Genomic DNA, 22,718 nt, shown 5'->3' with positions numbered 1-22,718 from the left:
ATTTTCCCAATCCTGGTCCTTTTACCACATCTCCCCTAACCACTCTCAATCACACCTCCCTGTCTACCCAGGAAGTGAGAGCCTCGGTTCAAGGGTGCCCAGAGAGATGCTGGGGTCTGATCATCTCCAAGCACCGCGCAGGGTCCAGAAGCACTCACGGGTTCGAGCGCTTCTTGGCTTCGTCAGCATAGGCCAGATGGTGGCACTCCTTCACATGAATGACCAGAGCCTGTGTTTGCTGCTCATACTTCAGGGAAAAGGAAATCTTGCCAGTCACAAAGATGTTCCCGAAATCACCAGCTTCGCTATAAATGCTCATCATGCTGCCAATCGTACTCTGAAGATAAAGCATCCACATGGCAGATGGTAACTAGACTCACCATGGTGATCGTTTTGAAATTTACAGAAATATCGAATCATTATGTTGTGTAACAGGAACTAACATAGTGTTGTAGGTCTATTATACTTCAAACACAGACAAACAAAACTCAGAAAAAGAGATCAGATTTGTGGTTATAAGAGGCAAGGGGTCAGGGGAGAAGAAATTGTATGAAAGTGGTTAAAAGGTATGATTTTCCAGTTATAGGATAAATAAGTACTAGGGATATAATGTGTAACATGATAAATATAATTATCACTGCTGTGTGTTATATATGAAAGTTGTTAAGAGAGTAAATACTAAGAGTCCTCATCACAAGGAAAAATTTTTTTTCTCTTTCTTTAATTTTGTATCTATATGAGATGGTGGATGTTCACTAAACTTACTGCAGTAACCTTTTCATGATATATGTAAGTCAAATCACTATGCTGTATACCTTAAACTTATAAAGTGCTGTATGACAGTTATATCTCAATAAAACTGGAAGAAAAAAACAAACCGGGACTTCCCTGGTAGTCCAGTGGTTAAGACTCCGTGCTTTCAGTGCAGAGGGCACGGGTTCAATCCCTGGTGGGAGAACTAAGATCCTATATGCCGTGTGGTGTGGCAAAAAACAAAACAAAACAAAACAAAAAACCAACCAAACAAAAAAAGATAAAGCACCCACAAACATCTGGCGAAGGCACACTCCCCCTGCCACATTGCGAACATTTTCCCTCATGAGAAAGCCATAGTCACTGAAGAAAACAAAAGCCCCCTGCAACCAACCAGCCAGTACTGCCAGTCGTCTTGTACCCAGAGTATAAGAGACAGCTAAGAGCACACGCACAACTGCTCAGGTTCATCAATCAGCTCATGGCTCACCTAGGCTCCGAGCTGCTCTTCTCCCCTCTTTTTACACATTTTATTGTTAATTTTCAACTGCCCCAGCAGGTGGGCAAGGAGTAGAGGTAAGACGCAGCTCAGTCCGATTGTGGTGTATGTTATATATGCTACAATGCTGGCTAGAAGGGGTCAGTTACTAATTAAAACAAGGGGCCTTAATTATCTGTGCGTTTCTTTTATCCACCTTATGTCTCTCAAGACCTATAGAGAAAAGTGACTGCATCAGAATTGGGGGGAAAATCCCAACAGAGGTGAAAAGATACCTTCCTCTCAGGTAATAATTGACTCTGCAAGCCCACCGTTCTCTTCCTATGTGTGAGTGGGACCATCTAATCACCCTGCTTCCTGATTCTGTTTCCCCTAAACATCAATCTTCACACTTATGACAGAACTAGGCCCTGAATCTTAAATGTCCCTTTAACTTCATGATTCTCATTGATGCTGTTGTTCCTTAATCATATCCTGATGCCAATTAACCCTGCCAAGGCCCTTCTCATGGCACTCACTGCCCTTGAATGTGAGACTTGGTACATGCTCTGATGAAGAAACCTGATCTTGCTCACTTCATGGCCTGGGTACCTTTTTAAGGGAGAAGTTATGGGTTACTGTTCACAAGGCTATGATGAACATCTCTAGCTCTAACTACCTGATGTAAGAATCGCCAGTGCAGAGGCTGAGAAAGCCACCTAACTGTGCACTAAGCAACTATGGTCTAAACTGAGGAAAGGAACAAACAAATGCATCTCACTTACCTAGAAATAGTGACTAGGAGAATTTCCCCAGGTCCTGATCCTCCTGCTTTAGGGAGGGACTTCCATCCTTCCTGGTATCCCAACATGTCCATAGCCACAGAACTAATAGAACTTACCATGGAAGAGCCACTTCGCATGCTGCTTCTGGCTAGCTTCTGACGATGCAACTTCACCAGGTGGTCAATGTCTTCTTCTTCTTCCTCTTCCTCTTCCTTGAAAAATAAATATAGATTCAGAGTTAATAAAAATAAGAAAAAGTTCAAAGATGAATATCCTTCCTTTAATAGGGGCCATAATTGTTGATAAGCTCTGAGGTGTCATATGCACATGTACATACTTATCTTTATGTTTTCCCATTTTAGGCTTCCAAACTATATTCCAACTACCCTTCTCAAATCACAAAATAATAAAATAAGAATATCTCTTTCTCATTTGACTGCCCCAACCCAGCCATCCCTTTACATTATATTCAAGATAAGTATTTATTTGAGCCCCCAACCATATAGCAAGCAATGTTTAGAAAATAAAAGAGACAGTGAAAGATAGTCTTTTTCTTCAAGCAATTCAGCAACCAGATTTACTTTAGAAATTGAGGGGGAAATCAAGATTCATGTTACCTTTTCTTAAAGAATTAAACAGGTGAATTGAGAGTATCAGGCAGCAAAGTCAACTTTAGATATATAAAATTTCATATAGTGACCAAGTGAAATACAAGGGTACTTACCATATCCACACTGAGACCTGGGACAGATTTGCTTCTGTCTCCCAAGGAGCCACTTTCATGCCCCACATCTTCCGGGCGAAGATCAATCACAGATTTAGTGTACTCTGAGTGGAAGGCCGAAAACCAAATCAAAAGAAACCTACTCTTCTCCGTACGAATAACCCACCAAGTACTCAGAACTTCAATCTCAAAAGGCCATGAAGGGAAACCAGCTACCTGAAGGCCTGAGGATTTTTCTGGTGTTCTTCTTGAATATCATTTCACCCTCGTCCACAGATACCACATTTTGACCCTCAGGCTGAGCTTCCTAGGAAGAGATAAGGGCAAGGAAATGGAAAAAGACAGTTGAGTAGGTAGAAGAGTGGAGTAAGGAAGAAGGCCCAGATTTTCACTAAACTATGACAAACTTAAAGGAAATATTAACCTTAACTTTAACTTAATCCTAGGAAATTGTACAAAACCTATTTTCTCACGTTTCAACCAAAACCTTAGAAAATGCTCCCAAGGGAATCTGAACTAAAATTTGTTTGTTTGAACTCTTGATTTAAATTCTTCCTGAGGAAGGTAAAAGAAAGAGAGAGAGACATACAGAGACAAAGACAGACAAAAGAGAGACAGAGGTCAACCAACCAATAAATAAAGCTTACCTTTTCTACTTGAGATTTGGGGGCAGACATCTTCTTCCATTCTGGAAAGAGGCCAGATTTATCCAGAGAGTCTCTCCTGGAGGCAGATACAGAAGCTATAATACATCACCTTTTCCCCTTCCCCTTCTGTCTAGGAACCCAAGCTCTATGGAAAGAGAGCCACTGGCTTGAGGCCATTGCAGTAACCAAATCCAGAAGGTAAACTTCACACCTGATTTACTTTGAAGGAATGCAGATGATTAGATAAGCAGCTCTGTACAAACACAAACACTCAAACCCCCATGCCCAAGGGATAGCAGCATCCGTTGCTGCTGGTCCAGGAAGACTCCTCCAAGGTGCAGCGGCCTGGGAAGTTAGCATGTTCCAGAAGGGTGTGCTCAGAGCCAACAGTAGAAGTGCTACTGGAAGACTTGTGGCAACGTCAGAGAAAATACTTCATTCGCCTTGCCGAGGACAGAAGTCAGGAACACTGAAGGCAGCGGATTCCCGCATCCTGGCGCTAGACAACAAAATGGGAGCTCGGCTGAGCAGAGCAGCAGGGACTGGGGGCATCTCACCTGGACGTGCTATCCGAGTCAGCCATGTAGCTATCCAGACTCTCACTCTCAGTCTCCAGGGCACTCTTTCCACTTTTCAGCTTGGGGACTTCAAATGGCACACTAGAATAAAAACCAAGAGCCAACACATAAAGGAAGTGGGCTCTCTTGCCGGGAGGCAGGCTTCCTTCCAACCTTTCACAATGGTAGCCTAAGTGATCTTTCTAAGAGCTAAGTATGCTTTTAAAACTGCTCAGTAGGGGCTTCCCTGGTGGTGCAGTGGTTGAGAGTCCGCCTGCCGATGCAGGGGACATGGGTTCGTGCCCCAGTCCAGGAGGATCCCACATGCCACGGAGCGGCTGGGCCCGTGGGCCATGGCCGCTGGGCCTGTGCGTCCGGAGCCTGTGCTCTGCAACGGGAGAGGCCACAACAGTGAGAGGCCCACGTACCGCAAAAAAACAAAACAAAACAAAACAAAACTGCTCAGTGGTTCCCCATTCCTGTTGGGATTGAGTTCAAACTCCTTAGCATGGCAAGAAAATCCTTATGAGTTGACCCCTGCTCACGTCTGCAGACTCATCTTTCACCCTCCACCTCTCCTTATACTTTACATTCCAGAATGATGAAGCTCTTTTGGTTCCCTGAATGTGCCAAAGCTCTTCTTCTTCCCTCTTTTCTCTGCCTGGGATGGCCACAATGGCCATTTTTCTTGTTTACTTGAAACTTCTGCCTAAATCTACTGCTTCTTCTGGTCTCTCCTTTTATATCAGTTCCTGGAGATCTCTCTGACCATGCCCCCACCCCAAGTCTGGATTAGTAACCTTCCTATATGCTCCTGAAGCACCCTGATGCCTTGGTAGCAGTCATCATATGTGTAACTTTTTATGTCTTTTATATAAATTACTTAATTTGTTCAATAATTTAAACAAATGATTTGTTTAATGTCTTCCTCCTCCATTGGAGTAAGTTCCAGGAGATGAGTGACCACATATTTTGTTCACTGCTGCATTCCCAATGCCTAGAAGACTAGCATAGAGTGGGCACTCAATTATTTTTTGACTGAATTTTTGACTAAATGCCCTCAGTGGAGCATAAAGTGTATACAAAAATAAGCAGTATGCTTTGAAGATATTATTCAGAAGACCAGAATTCCTTTTCAGCTTAATGAAGGATGACCCTGGGCACTCAAAACAGCAGTCCTCATCTCTAAAGGGAAGGACACAATTCCTGGACCCCTTACCTCAAGGAATTTGTGAGAACAAGGAAAAAAAATCATTCTTCCTGAAGTGTATCAAGTAATTTCACTTGGCCTCCAGGATACCACACTCTCTTGGTCCTCTGACCTCACTGGCTGCTTCTTCTCAATCTCCTTTGCTGGTCTCTCCTCACCTCCTAGACCTCTAATCTTTGGATTGTGTCCACGTTTATTCCTTGGGCTGCTTGTCTTCACTATCTAGAATTATCCCTAAATGATCTCATATAGTCTCACGGCTTTAAATACACTCTATAAACTAACAATTCCCAAATTTCTCTCTTACTCAAATGCCAGACCTCTATTTCCAACATCCTACTTGACATCTCTGCTGGGATGTCTCAAACACAGCAAGTCCAAAACCAAAGCCCTAATCCTCCCCCAAACCTGCTCTTCCCTCAATTTCATCAAATGGCAACTCTGTCCTTTCATTTCTCAGGTCAAAAATCTTAAGAATCACCCTTGACTCTGCTTGTTCTCTCAAAATACATATCCAATGCATTAGCAACTCCTCTTGGCTCTATCTTCAAAGTATATCTAGAATATGACCAGTTCTCTCCCCCTCCACTGCCATTACTCTGGTCTAAACCACCATCACCTCCTGGATGGTTGCAGTAGCCTCTTAACTGAACTCCCGACTTCTGCCCTTGTCCTCATACAATCTATCCTCAACACAGCAGCCAAAATGAGTTTTGAAAATATAAATCCAGGGAATTCCCTGGTGGTCCAGTGGTTAGGACTCTGTGCTTCCACTGCCGGGGGCCTGGGTCCAATCCCTGGTCAGGGAACTAAGATCCTGCAAGCCTCGCAATGCAGCCAAACATCAATCAATCATATATATACATATATATATATATATATATATATATATATATATATATATATATATATATATATATCCCCAATACAGAACTGAAAACACGTGTCCACACAAAAACTTGTACACAAATGTTCATAGCAGCATTATTCACAATAGCTAACAGGTGGAAACAGTCCAAATGTCCATCAACAGATGAACAGATAAAGGAAATGTGGTACAGCCATATAATGAAATATTATTGACAAAAAAAGGAATGAAGTTCTGACACATGCTGCAACATGGATGAACCTTGAAAATATTATGCTAAGTGAAATGCCAAACACAAATGGCCACATTCTGTATGATTCCATTGACAGGAAATGTTCAGAATAGGCAAATCCATAGAGACAGAAAGCAGATTAGGGGCTGAGGGAAATGGAGAGTGACTGCTTAATGGGCACGGGGTTTCTTTTTGGAGTGATGAAAATGTTCTGAAATTAGACAGTGGTGATGGTTGCACAACATTCTGAAAGTACTAAAAGCTACTGAACTGTATACTTTAAAACTGTTAAAATGATTAATCTCATGTTATGTAAATTTTACCCCAATTTAAAAAAAGAAAAAATAATGTCCTGTCACTCAGAGCCCTCCTTCTCACTCGGGAGTAAAAGACAGAGTCCTTACAAGTGCCAACAATATCTTACATGATCTGCTTCTCACCTCACCTCTGTCTTTATCCCCTACCCTCCCCACTTGCTCACCAGTTCCAGATGGCTCACACGTGCCAAACACAAACTCACCTTAGGGTCTTTATACCTGCTGCTTTCTCTGCCTAGAAAGTATCTCTTTCCCCCAGATACTCTAAGGGTTTGTGCCTCTTTGCTTCCTATCTTCTCTCAAATGTCATCTTATTATTAAGACTTTTCCCCTGCTGGCCTAGATAAAACAGCTTATATACACATATGCTTTCCTGGCACTCCCTCCCTTTAATCTACTTCATTTTTCTCCATAGCGCTTGTCAACATCTGATATACAATATATTTACTTGATTATTCCCTTATTATCTGTGCCCCCCCACTCCCAAATCTAAGCTCCTCAAGCAAGGGACTTTGTTGTCTTCACCAGTGTATCCCACTGCCTAAAACAGTGCCTGGAAAATAGTAGGCATTCATAGACATTTATCAAACAAATGAAGGAACTAATAACAAATGAGCAAAGAATGAAGTAACCAAAATGTATAACGTCTTAGGCAGTAGAGACTAAACTTTCCAAGTTAACATAACATGATGTTTGAGATAGCTTTATGAAAACAGACAGCTGGGGTGGAAATCCTAAGGCATGCCGGAGGTGAAACAGCGGTCATTTCTTGAGAGATACATTAGCTTTATAGGTGAAGACACAGCAGGGAGTTTGATTTCATTTTTACTTTAGAACCATTCTTTTTCCCCATTTGCTGCAAAGAATAAAGAACCTAAAGCAGAACCATTCCTCTAGAGAGGTAGTTTAATAATGGCCCACGGAGAGTGTTTCTGCTTGTATGTTTTCCTAAAGATTAATACGTACTGATCCAAAGCTGATACAAACCACCGTAGGGCAAAAAAGCAATTATTTGACATCTGTGCAGTAGAAAAATAGACTAAGAGACGGGAGTCCTGGGCTCTAACTATCTGTATGATCTCAGGTAAATCACTTATCCTGCTTTCTTTTCTGTAAAAATAAGGGGGTTGAATTAGATTATCTCTGAGGCTCCATAATTTTATGGAAAAGATCACTTATGGCCACTTAATCTGTTTCCATGTTTAGGATAAATAAGAGTCTTCTGAGCCCAATGAGACAAGAGGTCATAGACAGCCAGAAGCAATGGGCTTCAGAAATTACATTCTGACCAGTGATGCCAGATGTGTTAATCAGGTTCAGGAAACAAAAGCCATCCTTATCCGCAAAGGAAAAAGGGGGGCCTCATTACCTAAAACAGATGAGTCACCCACCCAAGGCTGTGTGGATAAAATCACAGTACATACATACAATGAAACACCATACAGAGAGCAAAAAGAATGAGGCAGTCCCTTGGTGCTGACATGGAAAGATGTCAATGTTATATTTTTCTGTCATTTTTTCCCATTTGCACCTTGAGTTATAACTGACATAAATAAACTGCACATGTTTAAGTGTGCAGTTTGATGAGTTTTGACATATGTATACATTGGTGAAACCATCACCACAATTAAGCTATCGAACATGTCTATCACTCCCCAAAGTTTCCTTGTGCCCCTTCATAATCCATCTCTCCCTCCTCACCCCAACTCCAAGTAAGTGCTGATCTGCTGTCACTGAAATTTAGCTTGCTTTTTCTAGAATTTTACATAAACGGAATCATACAGTATGTCCTCTTTTTTGTTTGGCTTCTTTCACTCAGCGTGATTATTTTGAGGTTCAACCATGTTGTTGCATGTATCAGTGGTCCATTCCTTTCCACTGCTGAGTAGTATTCCACTGTATAAACAAAGCACAGTTTATCCCTTCACCTGTTGATAGACACTGGAGTTGTCTCTAGGTTTTGGTGATCACAAATAAAGCCACTATGAACATTCACGTACAAGTCCTTGTATGGACATATTCTTTTATTTTTTTCTAATACATTTTTTAACACCTTTATTGGAGTATAATTGCTTTACAATGGTGTGTGAGTTTCTGCTTTATAAAAAAGTGAATCAGCTATACATATACATATATCCCCATATACCCTCCCTCTTGTGTCTCCCTCCCACCCTCCCTATCCCACCCCTCTAGGTGGTCACAAAGCACCGAGCTGATCTCCCTGTGCTAAGTGGCTGCTTCCCACTGGTTTTACATTTGGTAGTATATATATGTCCATGCCACTCTCTCACTTTCTCACAGCTTACCCTTCCCCCTCCCCGTGTCCTCAAGTCCATTCTCTACATCTGTGTCTTTATTCCTCTCCTGCCCCTAGGTTCTTCAAAACCTTTTTTTTTAGATTCCATATATATGTGTTAGCATACGGTATTTGTTTTTCTCTTTCTGACTTACTTCACTCTGTATGACAGACTCTAGACCCATCCACCTCACTACAAATAACTCAATTTTGTTTCTTTTTATGGCTGAGTAATATTCCATTGTATATATGTGCCACATCTTCTTTATCTATTCATCTGTCGATGGACAGTTAGGTTGCTTCCATGTCCTGGCTATTGTAAATAGAGCTGCAATGAACATTGTGGTACATGACTCTTTTTGAATTATGGTTTTCTCAGGGTATATGCCCAGAAGTGGCATTACTGGGTCATATGGTAGCTCTACTTTTAGTTTTTTAAGGGACCTCCATACTGTTCTCCATAGTGGTTGTATCAATTTACATTCCCACCAACAGTGCAGGAGGGTTCCCTTTCCTCCACACCCTCTCCAGCATTTATTGTTTGTAGACTTTTTGATGATGGCCATTCTGACTGGTGTGAGGTGATATCTCGTTGTAGTTTTGATTTGCATTTCTCTAATGATTAATGATGTTGAGCATTCTTACATGTGTTTGTTGGCAATCTGTATATCTTCTAGGACATATTCTTTTGCTTCTCTTGAGTAAATACATAGAAATTTAAAGGCTGACTCACAGATAGGTGCACATTTAACTTAAGACACTACTAAACTGTTTTTCAAAGTGGCTGCACCATTGTACATTCCTACCAGCACTGTATGAGAATTCTAGTTGCTCTATATCCTCATCAAAAATTGGTATGGTCAGGGGATCAGATCAAGATGGCGGAGGAGTAGGAAGTGGAGCTCACCTCCTCCCACAAATACATCAAAAATACATCTACCTGTGGAACGATTCTCACAGAACATCTACTGAACGCTGGCAGAACACCCCAGACTTCCAAAAGGGCAAGAAAATCTCCACGTAATGGGGTAGGACAAAAGACAAAAAAGAAAGAAAGGAATAGGGGTGGGACCTGTGCCCCTGGGAAGGACCTGCAAAAGAGGAAAGGTTTCCACACACTGCTAAGTCCTCTCACTGGTGGGGAGATCAAGCCAGGACAGATGGGGAGCTTCGGAGCCTTGGAGGAGAGTGTAACAACTGGTTTATGGAGGGCAAAGTGGAGAGAGACCTGCAAAGAAGGTCAGTGCCACCATCTGGCACTCCCCAGCCTGAGACGCTCAGCCGCTGGGGAAGGTGGGGGCTGGGTGCTGAGCTTTGGGCTTCCGAGGTCATATCCAGGGAGAGGACTGGGGTTGGCTGCAAGGAGACAGCCTCAGGGGGCTAAGATGTGGTGGGCCACAATCAAGGGAATACAGGAATAAGCATGGGCCCACCGGAGAGGCAAGGTGCCATTGTTGGGGGGTGTGCTAGGAGAGGGGTGAGCTCACCATAGAAGCTTCTTTCTCTGAGCACACACTCTCAAGCAGCAAGGCACTGCCTACACAAGCTCCAGGGGTGGGCGTGAGCCACCACTGCCATCTCCAACCCCAGAGATGGGCATAGACTGCTGCCACCATCAAGGGTCCCAAGATTGAGTGCCAACCACTGGCCCTGCCTCCCCAGGAAGGTGTGCAGCCCACTGCCACCATGGGTCCCGTGACCAGGCGCCAGCCACTGCCCTCACTTCCCTGGGAGTGCGCAAGACCTGCCACTGCCAAGAGTCCTGTGACCAGTCACCAACCTCTGCCACCCCACCCCTGTCGTCTCCCCTGGAGCATGCACAGCCAACACATGCTGAGGAAAGAGATGGCAAGCAACCAAACCAAAATCAGCCCTCACGCCAAAAGAATATTAAACCCAAACGACCTACGCAGGAACACTCCTGCATATAAGTAGCCCTCCAAGACTACAGTAGGTAACCGTTTCTCCTAAACTCACAGGGTAAGAGAAATACAAGCAAAATGAAGAAGGAGAGGAAACACTCCCAGTTAAAAGACCAAGAAAATTGTCCTGAAAGAACAAACAATGAAAGAGACCACTTCAGTTTAAAAGACATGGATTTCAAATAGGAGATAATGAAAATACTAAAGGAATTAAGAAAGGCTATTGACAGAAATGCAAATTACTATAAAAAGGAATGAGAAACTATAAGAAGGAACCAAGAAAAATTAGAAAATTCATTTGCCAAGACAAAAGCTGAGCTAAAGGCAATGAACAGCAGAATGAATAATGCAGAAGGAAGAATAAGTAATCTGGAAGATAGAATAATGGAAATTACCCAATCAAAAGAGCAGGCAGAAAGCCAAATGAAAAAGAAAAAAAGTGAAAGCAATATAAGAGACCTATGGGATAATATAAAGCATGCCAATCTATGAATAATGGGGATTCCAGAAGGAGAAGGAAGAGAAAAGGGGATTGAAAATGTATTTGAAGGGGACTTCCCTGGTGGCACAGTGGTTAAGAATCCGCCTGCCAATGCAGGGGACACAGGTTCGAGCCCTGGTCTGGGAAGATCCCACATGCCGTGGAGCAACTAAGCCCATGCACCACAACTACTGAGCCTGCACGCCACAACTACTGAAGCCCACACACCTAGAGCCCATGCTCCACAAGAGAAGCCACCGCAATGAGAATCCCACGCACCGCAATGAAGAGTAGCCCCACTCGCTGCAACTAGAGAAAGCCCGTGTACAGCAACAGAGACCCAATGCAGCGAAAAATAAATAAATTTAAATGAAAAAAGAAAGGAAATGTATTTGAAGAAATTATGGCTGAAAACTTCCCAAACTGAAGAACTAAACAGATATCCAGATACAAGAAGTACAGATGGTCCCAAACAAGATGATCCCAAACAGACCTATGCTAAGACATATTATAATAAAATGGAAAAAGTTAAAGAGAGGATTCTAAAGGCAGCAGGAGAAAAATGGAGTTAATTATAAGAGAACCCCCATAAGGCTATCAGCTGATTTCTCTACAGAAATGCTGCAGGACAGGAGGGAATGGCAAAATATATTCAAAGTCTTAAAAGAGAAAAATCTGCAACCTAGAATGCTCTACCCAGCAAGATTATCATTTAGAATGGGAGAAGAAATAAAGAATTTCTCAGACAAGCAAAAACTAAAAGAATACTAAAGCTATCCTAAAAGAAATATTGAAAGGTCTTCTCTAAATTGAAAAGAAAGGAAGGGGGAAATCACAATTGGAAAGTAAATCACTTAAATTAGCTAGTATACAGATCAAAAAGAGAAAAAAAAACTATTTGTGAAAGTGATGATAAACACAAGGAACAGCAAAAGGATAAACACGAAGATGTAAAAGAGGACATCAAAATCATAAAATGTGGGGAAGGAGAGTAAGAAAATGTAGATTCTTTTTTCTTAGAATGTGTTTGAGCCTATATGTCTATCAGTCAAAAGAAAGCAGATATAGGTAGAGGTTAACATACTTGAAAAACAGGGCAACCACAAATCAAAAATATACAACAGATTCACAAAAAACAAAAAGAGAACACAAGCATAAAATAAAAGGAAATTATCAAGCCACAAAAAGAAAAACAAAGGAACAAAGAAGAAACATAGAATCAACTGGAAAACAAGGTTTAAAATGGCAATAAATACATACGTATCAGTAATTACCTAAAATGTCAATGGACTGAATGCTCCAATCAAAAGACATAGAGTGGCAGCCTGGATACCAAAAAACAAGAGCCTACAATATGCTGCCTACAAGAGACCCACCTTAGGGCAAAGGACACACACAGACTGAAAGTGAGGGGATGGAAAAACTTATTTCATGTAAATGGAAATGACAAGAAAGCAGGAGTTGCAATACTCATATCAGACAAAATAGACTTTAAAACAAAGGCCATAAAGAAAGATAAAGGACACTATATAATGGTAAAAGGATCAATACAAGAAGATAATTTTACACTTATCAACATATATGCACCTAATATAGGAGAACCGAAACACATAAAACAAACACTAACAGACATTAAGGGAGAAACTGATGGGAATATAATAATAGTAGGAAACTAACACTACACTCACATCAATGGGCAGATCTTCTAGCCAAAAAATCAGTAAGGCAAGAGAGATCCTAAATGATACAATAGAACAGTTAGACTTAATTGATATTTTCAGGATATTACATCTAAAAAAAAAAAACAGAATACACTTTCTTTTCAACTGCGCATGGAACATTGTCTAGGATTGACCACATATTAGGGCACAAAACTAACCTCAACAAATTTAAGAGTACAGAAATTATTTCAAGAATCTTCTCTGACCACAATGGCATGAAACTAGAAATAAACCACAGGAAAAGAAATGACAGAAAAATGATTGCACGCAGACTAAACAACATGCTACTAAAAAACCAATGGGTCAATGAGGAAATCAAAACGGAAATTAAAAAATACTTTGAGAAAACAACAAATGAAAACACAACCATACAAAATCTATGGGATGCATCAATAGCAGTTCTTAGAGGGAAGTTCATAGCAATACAGGTCTTCCTAAAAAATCAGGAAAAATCTCAGATAAACAACCTAACATACCACCTAAAGGAATTAGAAAAAAAGAACAAACAAAACCTGAAGTTAGCAGAAGGAAGGAAGTAATAAAGATCAGGAAGGAAATAAACAACATACGGATTTTAAAAGACAATAGAAAAAGTAAATAAAACCAAGAGCTGGTTCTTTGAAAGGGTAAACAAAATTGACAAACCTCTGGCCAGGCTCACTAAGAAGAAAAGAGAGAGAACCCAAATAAACAAAATCACAAGTGAAAAAGGAGAAATCTCAACCGATACTGCAGAACTACAAAAAAACCCATAAGAGAATAATATGAACAATTTTTTGACAACCAAGAAGAAACAGACAACCTTCTAGAAACATAAAGCCCACCAGACTGATCACTATAAGTGAAATAGAATCTGTAATTTTAAAAAACTCCCTACAGAGAACACACGGCATGCCTCAGGCTGTTGCAACCTCATGTTGGCCTCTGCTGCCGCAGGCTTGCCCCACATTCTGTACCCCTCCCTAACCGCAGCCTGAGTGAGCCAGAGCCCCCTAATCAGCTGCTCCTTTAACCCCGTCCTGTCTGAGTGAACAGCAGATGGGCTCAGGTGACCTACATGCAGAGGTGGGGCCAAATCCAAAGCTGAACCCCAGGAGCTGTGCAAACAAAGAAGAGAAAGGGAAATTTCTCCCAGCAGCCTCAGGAGCAGCAGATTAAATCTCCACAATCAACTTGATGTACCCTGCAACTCTGGAATACCTGAATAGACAATGAATCATCCCAAAATTGAGGTGGTGGACTTTGGGAGCAACTGTAGACTTGGGGTTTGCTTTCTGCATCTAACTTGTTTCTGGTTTTATGTTGATCGTAGTTTAGTATTTAGAGTTTATTATCACTGGTAGATTTGTTTATTGATTTGATTGCTCTCTTCCTCTTTTTATATATATATACATAAATACTCATTGCTCCTTTTTCTCTTTTTGTGAGTGTGCATGTGTATGCTTCCTTGTGTGATTTTGTCTGTATAGCTTTGCTTTTAACATTTGTCCCAGGGGTCTGTCCATTTCTTTTGGTTTTTTTAGTATAGTTTTTAGTGGTTCTTATCATTGGTGGATTTGTTTTTTGGTTTGGTTGCTCTCTTCTTTCTTTCTTTCTTCTTTTTTTTACTACTTTTTAGTTTTTCATAATTTTTTTATTTTAATAACTTTATTTTATCTTATTATTATTTTTTCTTTCTATCTATCTTTTTTCTCCCTTTTCTTCTGAGCTGTGTGGCTGACACGGTCTTGGTGCTCCAGCCAGGTGTCGGGCCTGTGCCTCTGAAGTGGGAGAGCCGAGTTCAGGACACTGGTCCACCAAAGACCTCCCGGCTCCATGTAATATCAAATGGCAAAAGCTCTCCCAGAGGCCTCCACCTCAATGCTAAGACACAGCTCCACTCAACGACCAGCAAGCTACAGTGCTGGACAGCCTATGCCAAACAACTAGCAAGACAGGAGCACAACCCCACACATTAGCAGAGAGGCTGCCTAAAATCATTATAAGGTCAAAGACACGCAAAAACACACAACCGGATGTGCTCCTGTGTACCAGAAAGACAAGATCCAGTCTCATCCACCAGAACACAGGCACCACTCCCCTCCACCAGGAACTCTATACACCCCACTGAACCAACCTAACTCACTGGGGGCAGACACCAAAAGCAACAGGAACTACGAACCTGCAGCCTGTGAAAAGGAGACCCCAAACACAGTAAGTTAAGCAAAATGAGAAGACAGAGAAACACACAGCAGATGAAGGAGCAAGGTAAAAACCCACCAGACCAAAGACTTACAAGAATTAAAGACCAAACAAACAATGATGAACAACACAATAAATGAAATTTAAAATTCTCCAGAAGGAATCAATAGCAGAATAACTGAGGTAGAAGAATGGATAAGTGACCTGGAAGATAAAATAGTGGAAATAACTACTGCAGAGCAGAATAAAGAAAAAAGAATGAAAAGAATTGAGGACACACTCAGAGACCTCTGGGACAACATTAAACGTACCAACATTCGAATTATAGGGGTCCCAGAAGAAGAAGAGAAAAAGAAGGGACTGGGAAAATATCTGAAGAGATTATTGTTGAAAACTTCCCTAATATGGGAAAGGAAATAGTCAATCAAGTCCAGGAAGCACAGAGAGTCCCATACAGGAAAATTCCAAGAAACACGCCAAGACACATTAATCAAACTATCAAAAATTAAATACAAAGAAAAAATATTAAAAGCAGCAAGGGAAAAAGAACAAATAACATACAAGGGAATCCCCATAAGATTAACAGCTGATCTTTCACCAGAAAATCTGCAAGCCAGAAGAGAGTGGCAGGACATATTTAAAGTGATGAAAGACAAAAACCTACAACCAACATTACTCTACCCAGCAAGGATCTCATTCAGATTCAATGGAGAAATTAAAACCTTTAGAGACAAGCAAAAGCTAAGAGAATTCAGCACCACCAAATTGGCTTACAACAAATGCTAAAGGAACTTCTTTAGGCAGGAAACACAAGAGAAGGAAAAGACCTACAATAAAAAAACCCAAAATAATTAAGAAAATGGTAATAGGAACATACATATCGATAACTACCTTAAATGTAAATGGATTAAGTGCTCCAACCAAAAGACATAAACTGGCTGAATGGATACAAAAACAAGACCCATATACATTCTGTCTACAAAAGACACACTTCAGACCTAGGGAGGCATACAGACTGAAAGTGAGGGGATGGAAAAAGATATTCCATACAAATAAAAATCAAATTAAAGCTTGGGGGCTTCCCTGGTGGTGCAGTGGTTGAGAGTCCACCTGCCGATGCAGGGGACACACGTTCGTGCCCCGGTCCGGGAAGATCCCACATGCTGCGGAGCGGCTGGGCCCGTGAGACATGGCTGCTGAGCCTGCACATCCAGAGCCTGTGCTCTGCAACAGGAGAGGCCACAACACTGAGAGGCCCACATACCGAAAAAAAAAAAAAATTTAAAGCTGGAGCAGCCATTCTCATATTAGACAAAATAGACTTTAAAATAAAGACTATTACAAGAGACAAAAAAGACACTACATAGTGATCAAGGAATCAATCCAAGAATAAGATATAAAAATTGTACATATTTATGCACCCAACATAGGATCATCTCAATACATAAAGCAAATGCTAACAGCCATAAAAGGGGAAATCGACAGTAACACAATCATAGTAGGGGACTTTAACACCCCACTTTCATCAATGGACAGATCATCCAAAATGAAAATAGATAAGGAAGTACAAGCTTTAAATGATGCACTAAACAAGATGGACTTAATTGATATTTATAGGACATTACATCCAAAAATGACAGAATACACTTCCTTCTCAGGTGCTCATGGAACATTCTCCAGGATAGATCATATCTTGGGTCACAAATCAAGCCTTGGTAAATTTAAGAAAACTGAAATCATGTCAAGTATCTTTTCTGACCACAACGCTATGAGACTAGATATCAATTTCAGGAAAAAATCGGTAAAAAATACAAACACATGGAGGCTAAACCATACACTACTAAATAACCAAGACATCACTTAAGAAATCAAAGAGGAAGTCATATAATACCTAGAAACAAATGACAATGAAAACATGACGACCCTAAACCTATGTGATGCAGCAAAAGCAGTTGTAAGAGGGAAGTTTATATCAATACAATCCTATTTCAAGAAACAAGAAACATCTCAAATAAACAACCTAACCTTACACCTAAAGCAATTAGAGAGAGAAAAACAAAAACACCCAAAGTTAGGCCATTAGCCAGACTCATCAAGAAAAAAAGGGAGAACACTCAAATCCACAGAATTAGAAACGAAAAAGGAGAAATAACAACTGACACTGCAGAAATACAAAGGATCATGAGAGATTACTACAAGCAACTATATGGCAATAAAATGGACAACCTGGAAGAAATGGACACAGTCTTAGAAAAGCACAATCTGCCGAGACTGAACCAGGAAGAAATGGAAAATATAAACAGGACAATCATAGGCACTGAAATTGAAACTGATTAAAAATCTTCCAATAAACAAAAGCCCAGGACCAGACAGCTTCACAGGCAAATTCTATCAAACGTTTAGAGAAGAGCTAAAACCTATCCTTCTCAAACTCTTCCAAAATATAGCAGACGGAGGAACACTCCCAAACTCATTCTACGAGGCCACCATCACCCTGATACCAAAACAAGACAAAGATGTCACAAAGAAAGAAAACTACAGGCCAATATCACTGAAGAACATAGAAGCAAAAATCTTGAACAAAATACTAGTCAACAGAATCCAACTGCACATTAAAAGGATCATACACCATGATCAAGTGGGGTTTATTCCAGGAATGCAAGGATTCTTCAATATATACAAATCAATCTATGTGATAAACCACATTAACAAACTGAAGGAGAAAAACCATATGATCATCTCAATAGATGCAGGAAAAGCTTTCAACAAAATTCAACACCCACTTATGACAAAAACCCTCCAGAAAGTGGCATAGAGGGAACTTACCTGAATATAATAAAGGCTACATATGACAAACCCACAGCCAACATCATTCTCAGTGGTGAAAAACTGGAACCATTTCCTCCCAGATGAGGAACAAGACAAGGTTGTCCACTCTCACCACTATTATTCAACACAGTTTTGGAAGTTTTAGCCACAGGAATCAGAGAAGAAAAAGAACAAAAAGAAATCCAAATCAGAAAAGAAGAAGAAAAGCTGTCACTGTTTGCAGATGACATGATACTATACATAGAGAATCCTAAAGATGCTACCAGAAAACTACTAGAGCTAATCAATGAATTTGGTAAAGTAGCAGGATACAAAATTAATGCACAGAAATCTCTTGCATTCCTATACACTAATGATAAATAATCTGAAAGAGAAATTAAGGAAACACTCCCATTTACCACTGCAACAAAAAGAATAAAATGCCTTGGAATAAACCTACCTAAGGAGACAAAAGATCTGTATGCAGAAAATTATTAAGACACTGATGAAAGAAATTAAAGATGACACAAACAGATGGGGTGATATACCATGTTCTTGGACTGGAAGAATCAACATTGTGAAAATGAGTATACTACCCAAACTAATCTACAGATTCAATGCAATCCCTAAAAAACTACCAATGGCATTTTTCACAGAACTAGAACAAGTGTTTTCACAATCTGTACAGGAACACAAAAGACCCCGAATAGCCAAAGCAATCTTGAGAAAGAAAAACAGAGCTGGAGGAATCAGGCTCCTTGACTTCAGACTATACTACAAAACTACAGTAATCAAGACAGTATGGTACTGGCACAAACGCCGAAATATAGATCAATGGAACAGGATAGAAAGCCCAGAGATAAACCCATGCACATATGGTCTCCTTATCTTTGATAAAGGAGGCAGGAATATACAATGGAGAAAAGACAGCCTCTTCAATAAGTGGTGCTGGGAAAACTGGACAGCTGCAAGTAAAAGAATGAAATTAGAACACTCCCTAACACCATACATAAAACTAAACTCAAAATCAATTAAAGACCGGGCTTCCCTGGTGGCACGGTGGTTGAGAGTCCACCTGCCGATGCAGGGGACACAGGTTCATGCCCTGGTCCAGGAAGATCCCACATGCCGTGGAGAAGCTGGGCCTGTGAGCCATGGCCACTGAGCCTGTGCATCTGGAGCCTGTGCTCCGCAATGGGAGAGGCCACAACAGTGAGAGGTCCACGTATCGCAAAAAAAAAAAAAAAAAAAAAAAACAATTAAAGACCTAAATGTAAGGCCAGACACTCTTAAATATCTTGGACGAAAACATAGGCAGAACACTCTATGACATAAATCGCAGTAAGATACTTTTTGATCCACCTCCTAGAGAAAAACAAAAATAAACAAATGGAACCTAATGAAACTTAAAAGCTTTTGCACCGTAAAGGAAACCATAAATAAGATGAAAAGACAACCCTCAGAATGGGAGAAAATATTAGCAAATGAACCAACTGACAAAGGATTAATCACCAAAATTTACAAGCAGCTCATGCAACTCAATATCAAAAAAACAAATAAGCCAATCCAAAAATGGGCAGAAAACCTATATAGATATTTCTCCAAAGAAGATATACAGATTGCCAACATACCACATGAAAGAATGCTCAACATCACTAATCATTAGAGAAATGCAAATCAAAACTACAATGAGATATCACCTCACACCCGTCAGAATGGCCATCATCAAACAATCTACAAACAATAAATGCTGGAGAGGGTGTGGAGAAACGGGAACTCTCTTGCACTGCTGGTAGGAATGTAAATTGATACAGCCACTATGGAGAACAGTATGGAGGTTCCTTAAAAAACTAAAAATTGGGGCTTCCCTGGTGGCACAGTAGTTGAGAGTCCGCCTGCCGATGCAGGGGGACACAGGTTCGTGGCCCAGTCCAGGAGGATCCCACATGCCGCTGAGCGGCTGGGCCTGTGAGCCATGGCCGCTGGGCCTGCGCATCCAGAGCCTGTGCTCTGCAACAGGGGAGGCCACAGCAGTGAGAGGCCCGCATACCGCAAAAAAAAAAACAACTAAAAATTGAAGTACCATATGATCCAGCAATCCCACTACTTGACATATACCTCGAGAAAACCATAATTCAAAAAGAGTCATGTATCACAATGTTCATTGCAATTCTATTTACAATAGCCAGGACATGGAAGCAACATAATTGTCCATTGACAGATGAATGGATAAAGAAAATGTGGCACATATGTACAATGGAATATTACTCAGACATAAAAAGAAACGAAGTTGAGTTATTTGTAGTGAGGTGGATGGACCTAGAGTCTGTCATACAGAGTGAAGTAAGTCAGAAAGAGAAAAACAAATACCATATGCCAACACATATATAGGGAATCTAAAAAAAAAAAATGGTTCTGAAGAACCTAGGGGCAGGACAGGAATAAAGACGCAGATGTGGAGAATGGACTTGAGGACACGGGGAGTGGGAAGGGTAAGCTGGGATGAAGTGATAGAGTGGCATGGACATATATACACTACCAAATGTAAAACCAATAACTCGTGGCAAGCAGCTGTATAGCACAGGGAGATCAGCTCCGTGCTTTGTGACCACCTAGAGCGGTGGGATAGGGAGGGTGGGAGGGAGACGCAAGAGGGAGGAGATATCGGGATATATGTATATGTATAGCTGATTCACTTTGTTATAAAGCAGAAACTAACACACCATTGTAAAGCAATTATACTCCAATAAAGATGTTAAAAAAAATCCTCCCTACAAACAAAAGTCCAGAACCATATGGCTTCACAATTGAATTCTAGCAAACACACAAAGAAGAACTTATACTGATCCTTCTCAAACTCTTCCAAAAGATTGAAGAGGAGGGATCACTCCCAAAGACATTCTGTGAAGCCACCATCACCCTGATACCAAAACCAGACAGAGATACCATGAAAAAAAGAAAATTATAGGCCAATACCTTTGATGAATATAGATGCAAAACTTCTCAACCAAATATTAGCAAACCGAATCCAACTACACATTAAAAAAGATCATATGCCATGACCAGTGAGATTCATCCCAAGTTCACAAGGATGGTTCAACATACGCAAAACAATCAATGTAATACACCACATAAACAAAAGAAAAGTCAAAAACCACATGATCCTCTCAGTAGATGCAGAAAAAGTCAAAATTCAACATCCATTGATGATAAAAACTCTTACCAAAATGGGTATAGAGGGAACATATCTTAACATAATAAAAGCCATTTATGACAAGCCCACAGGCATTGTAATACTCAATGGTGAAAAGCTGAAAGCCTTCATGCTCAACTCTGGAACAAGACAAGTATGCCCACTCTCACCTCCTCTATTCAACATAGTATTGGAAGTCCTAGCCACAGACAAGGAAAAGAAATAAAAGGTATCCATATTGGAAAGGAAGAGGAAAAATTGTCACTATATGCAGATGACATGATACTATACATAGAAAACCCTAAGGACTCCACACAAAAACTATTAGATCTAATAAATGAGTTCAGCAAAGTAGCAGAATACAAGATTGACACCCAGAATCGATTGCATCTTTACACTGACAATGAAATATCAGAAAGAGAATGTAAAAAAATATATATACCTTCTAGAATTGCACCAAAAAAATACCTACGAATAAACCTGACCAAGGAGATGAAAGACTTATATGCTGAGAACTATAAAACATTAATAAAGGAAATTAAAGAAGATTCAAAAAAACAGAAAGACACCCCATGCTCTTGGATTGGAAGATTTAATATTCTTGAAGTGGCAATACTACGCAAAGCAATCTACAGATTTAATGCGATTCCTATCAAATTACCCATGACATTTTTCACAGAACTAGAACAAATAATCCAAAAATTTACATGGAACCATAAAAGACCCAGAACTGCCAAAGTAATTCTGAGGGAAAAAAAAACACCTGTCTGCAGGTGGCATAACTCTTGCAGACTTCAGAAAATACTACAAAGCTACAGTAATCAAAACAGTGTGGTATTGGTACAAAAAGAGACATATGGATCAATGGAACAGAATAGACAGCCAAGAAATAAACCTACACACCTACAGTCAATCTCTGACAAAGGAGGCAAGAATCTAAAATAGTAAAAAGACAGTCTCTTTAGCAAGTAGTGCTGGGAAAGTTGGACAGCTGCATAGAAATCAATGAAGTTAGAACACATCTTCACACCATGCACAAAAATAAACTCAAAATGGCTTAAAGACTTAAATATAAGACATGACACCATAAAACTAGAAGAGAACCTAAGCAAAACATTCTCAGAAATAAACTGTAGTAATATTTTCTTAGGGCAGTCTCCCAAGCCAATAGACATAAAAACAAAAATAAACAAATGGGACCTAATCAAACTTACAAGCTTTTGCACAGCAAATGAAACCATAAACAAAACAAAAAGACAACCTACAGAATGGGAGAAAATATTTGCAAATGATGCAACCAGCAAGGGCTTAATCTCCAAAATATACAAACAGCTCATACAAGTCAACAACAAAAAAACAAACCACCCAATTGAAAAATGGGCAGAGGACTTTAAGAGACATTTCTCCAAAGAAGACATGCAGATGGCCAACAGGCACATGAAAAGGTGCTCAACATCACTAATTAGAGAAATGCAAATCAAAACTATAATGAGGTACCACCTCACACTGGCCATCATCAAAGTCTACAAGTAACAAATGCTGGAG

The 22,718-nt window shown here is 40.3% G+C and overlaps 1 protein-coding gene across 1 annotated transcript in view; it reads right to left on the bottom strand.

The window, feature by feature from the left end:
* Positions 1-22,718, bottom strand: part of SYTL4 (synaptotagmin like 4) — a 71,160-nt gene that overhangs the window by 11,855 nt on the left and 36,587 nt on the right. The window contains exons 6-11 of the mRNA XM_060087169.1: positions 3,945-4,046; positions 3,388-3,463; positions 2,957-3,047; positions 2,741-2,844; positions 2,133-2,228; positions 159-337 (exon numbers count right to left, since the gene is read on the bottom strand). Of these exons, the coding sequence (XP_059943152.1) occupies positions 159-337; positions 2,133-2,228; positions 2,741-2,844; positions 2,957-3,047; positions 3,388-3,463; positions 3,945-4,046 (648 nt within the window). The remainder of the gene's footprint in view (positions 1-158; positions 338-2,132; positions 2,229-2,740; positions 2,845-2,956; positions 3,048-3,387; positions 3,464-3,944; positions 4,047-22,718) is intronic.

This window comes from Mesoplodon densirostris, chromosome X (genome assembly GCF_025265405.1).
Source record: "Mesoplodon densirostris isolate mMesDen1 chromosome X, mMesDen1 primary haplotype, whole genome shotgun sequence".
NCBI classification, from domain to species: Eukaryota; Metazoa; Chordata; class Mammalia; order Artiodactyla; family Ziphiidae; genus Mesoplodon; species Mesoplodon densirostris.
The sequence above is the reverse complement of the archived record's forward strand: the minus strand, read 5'-3'. Positions and strand labels throughout refer to the sequence as shown.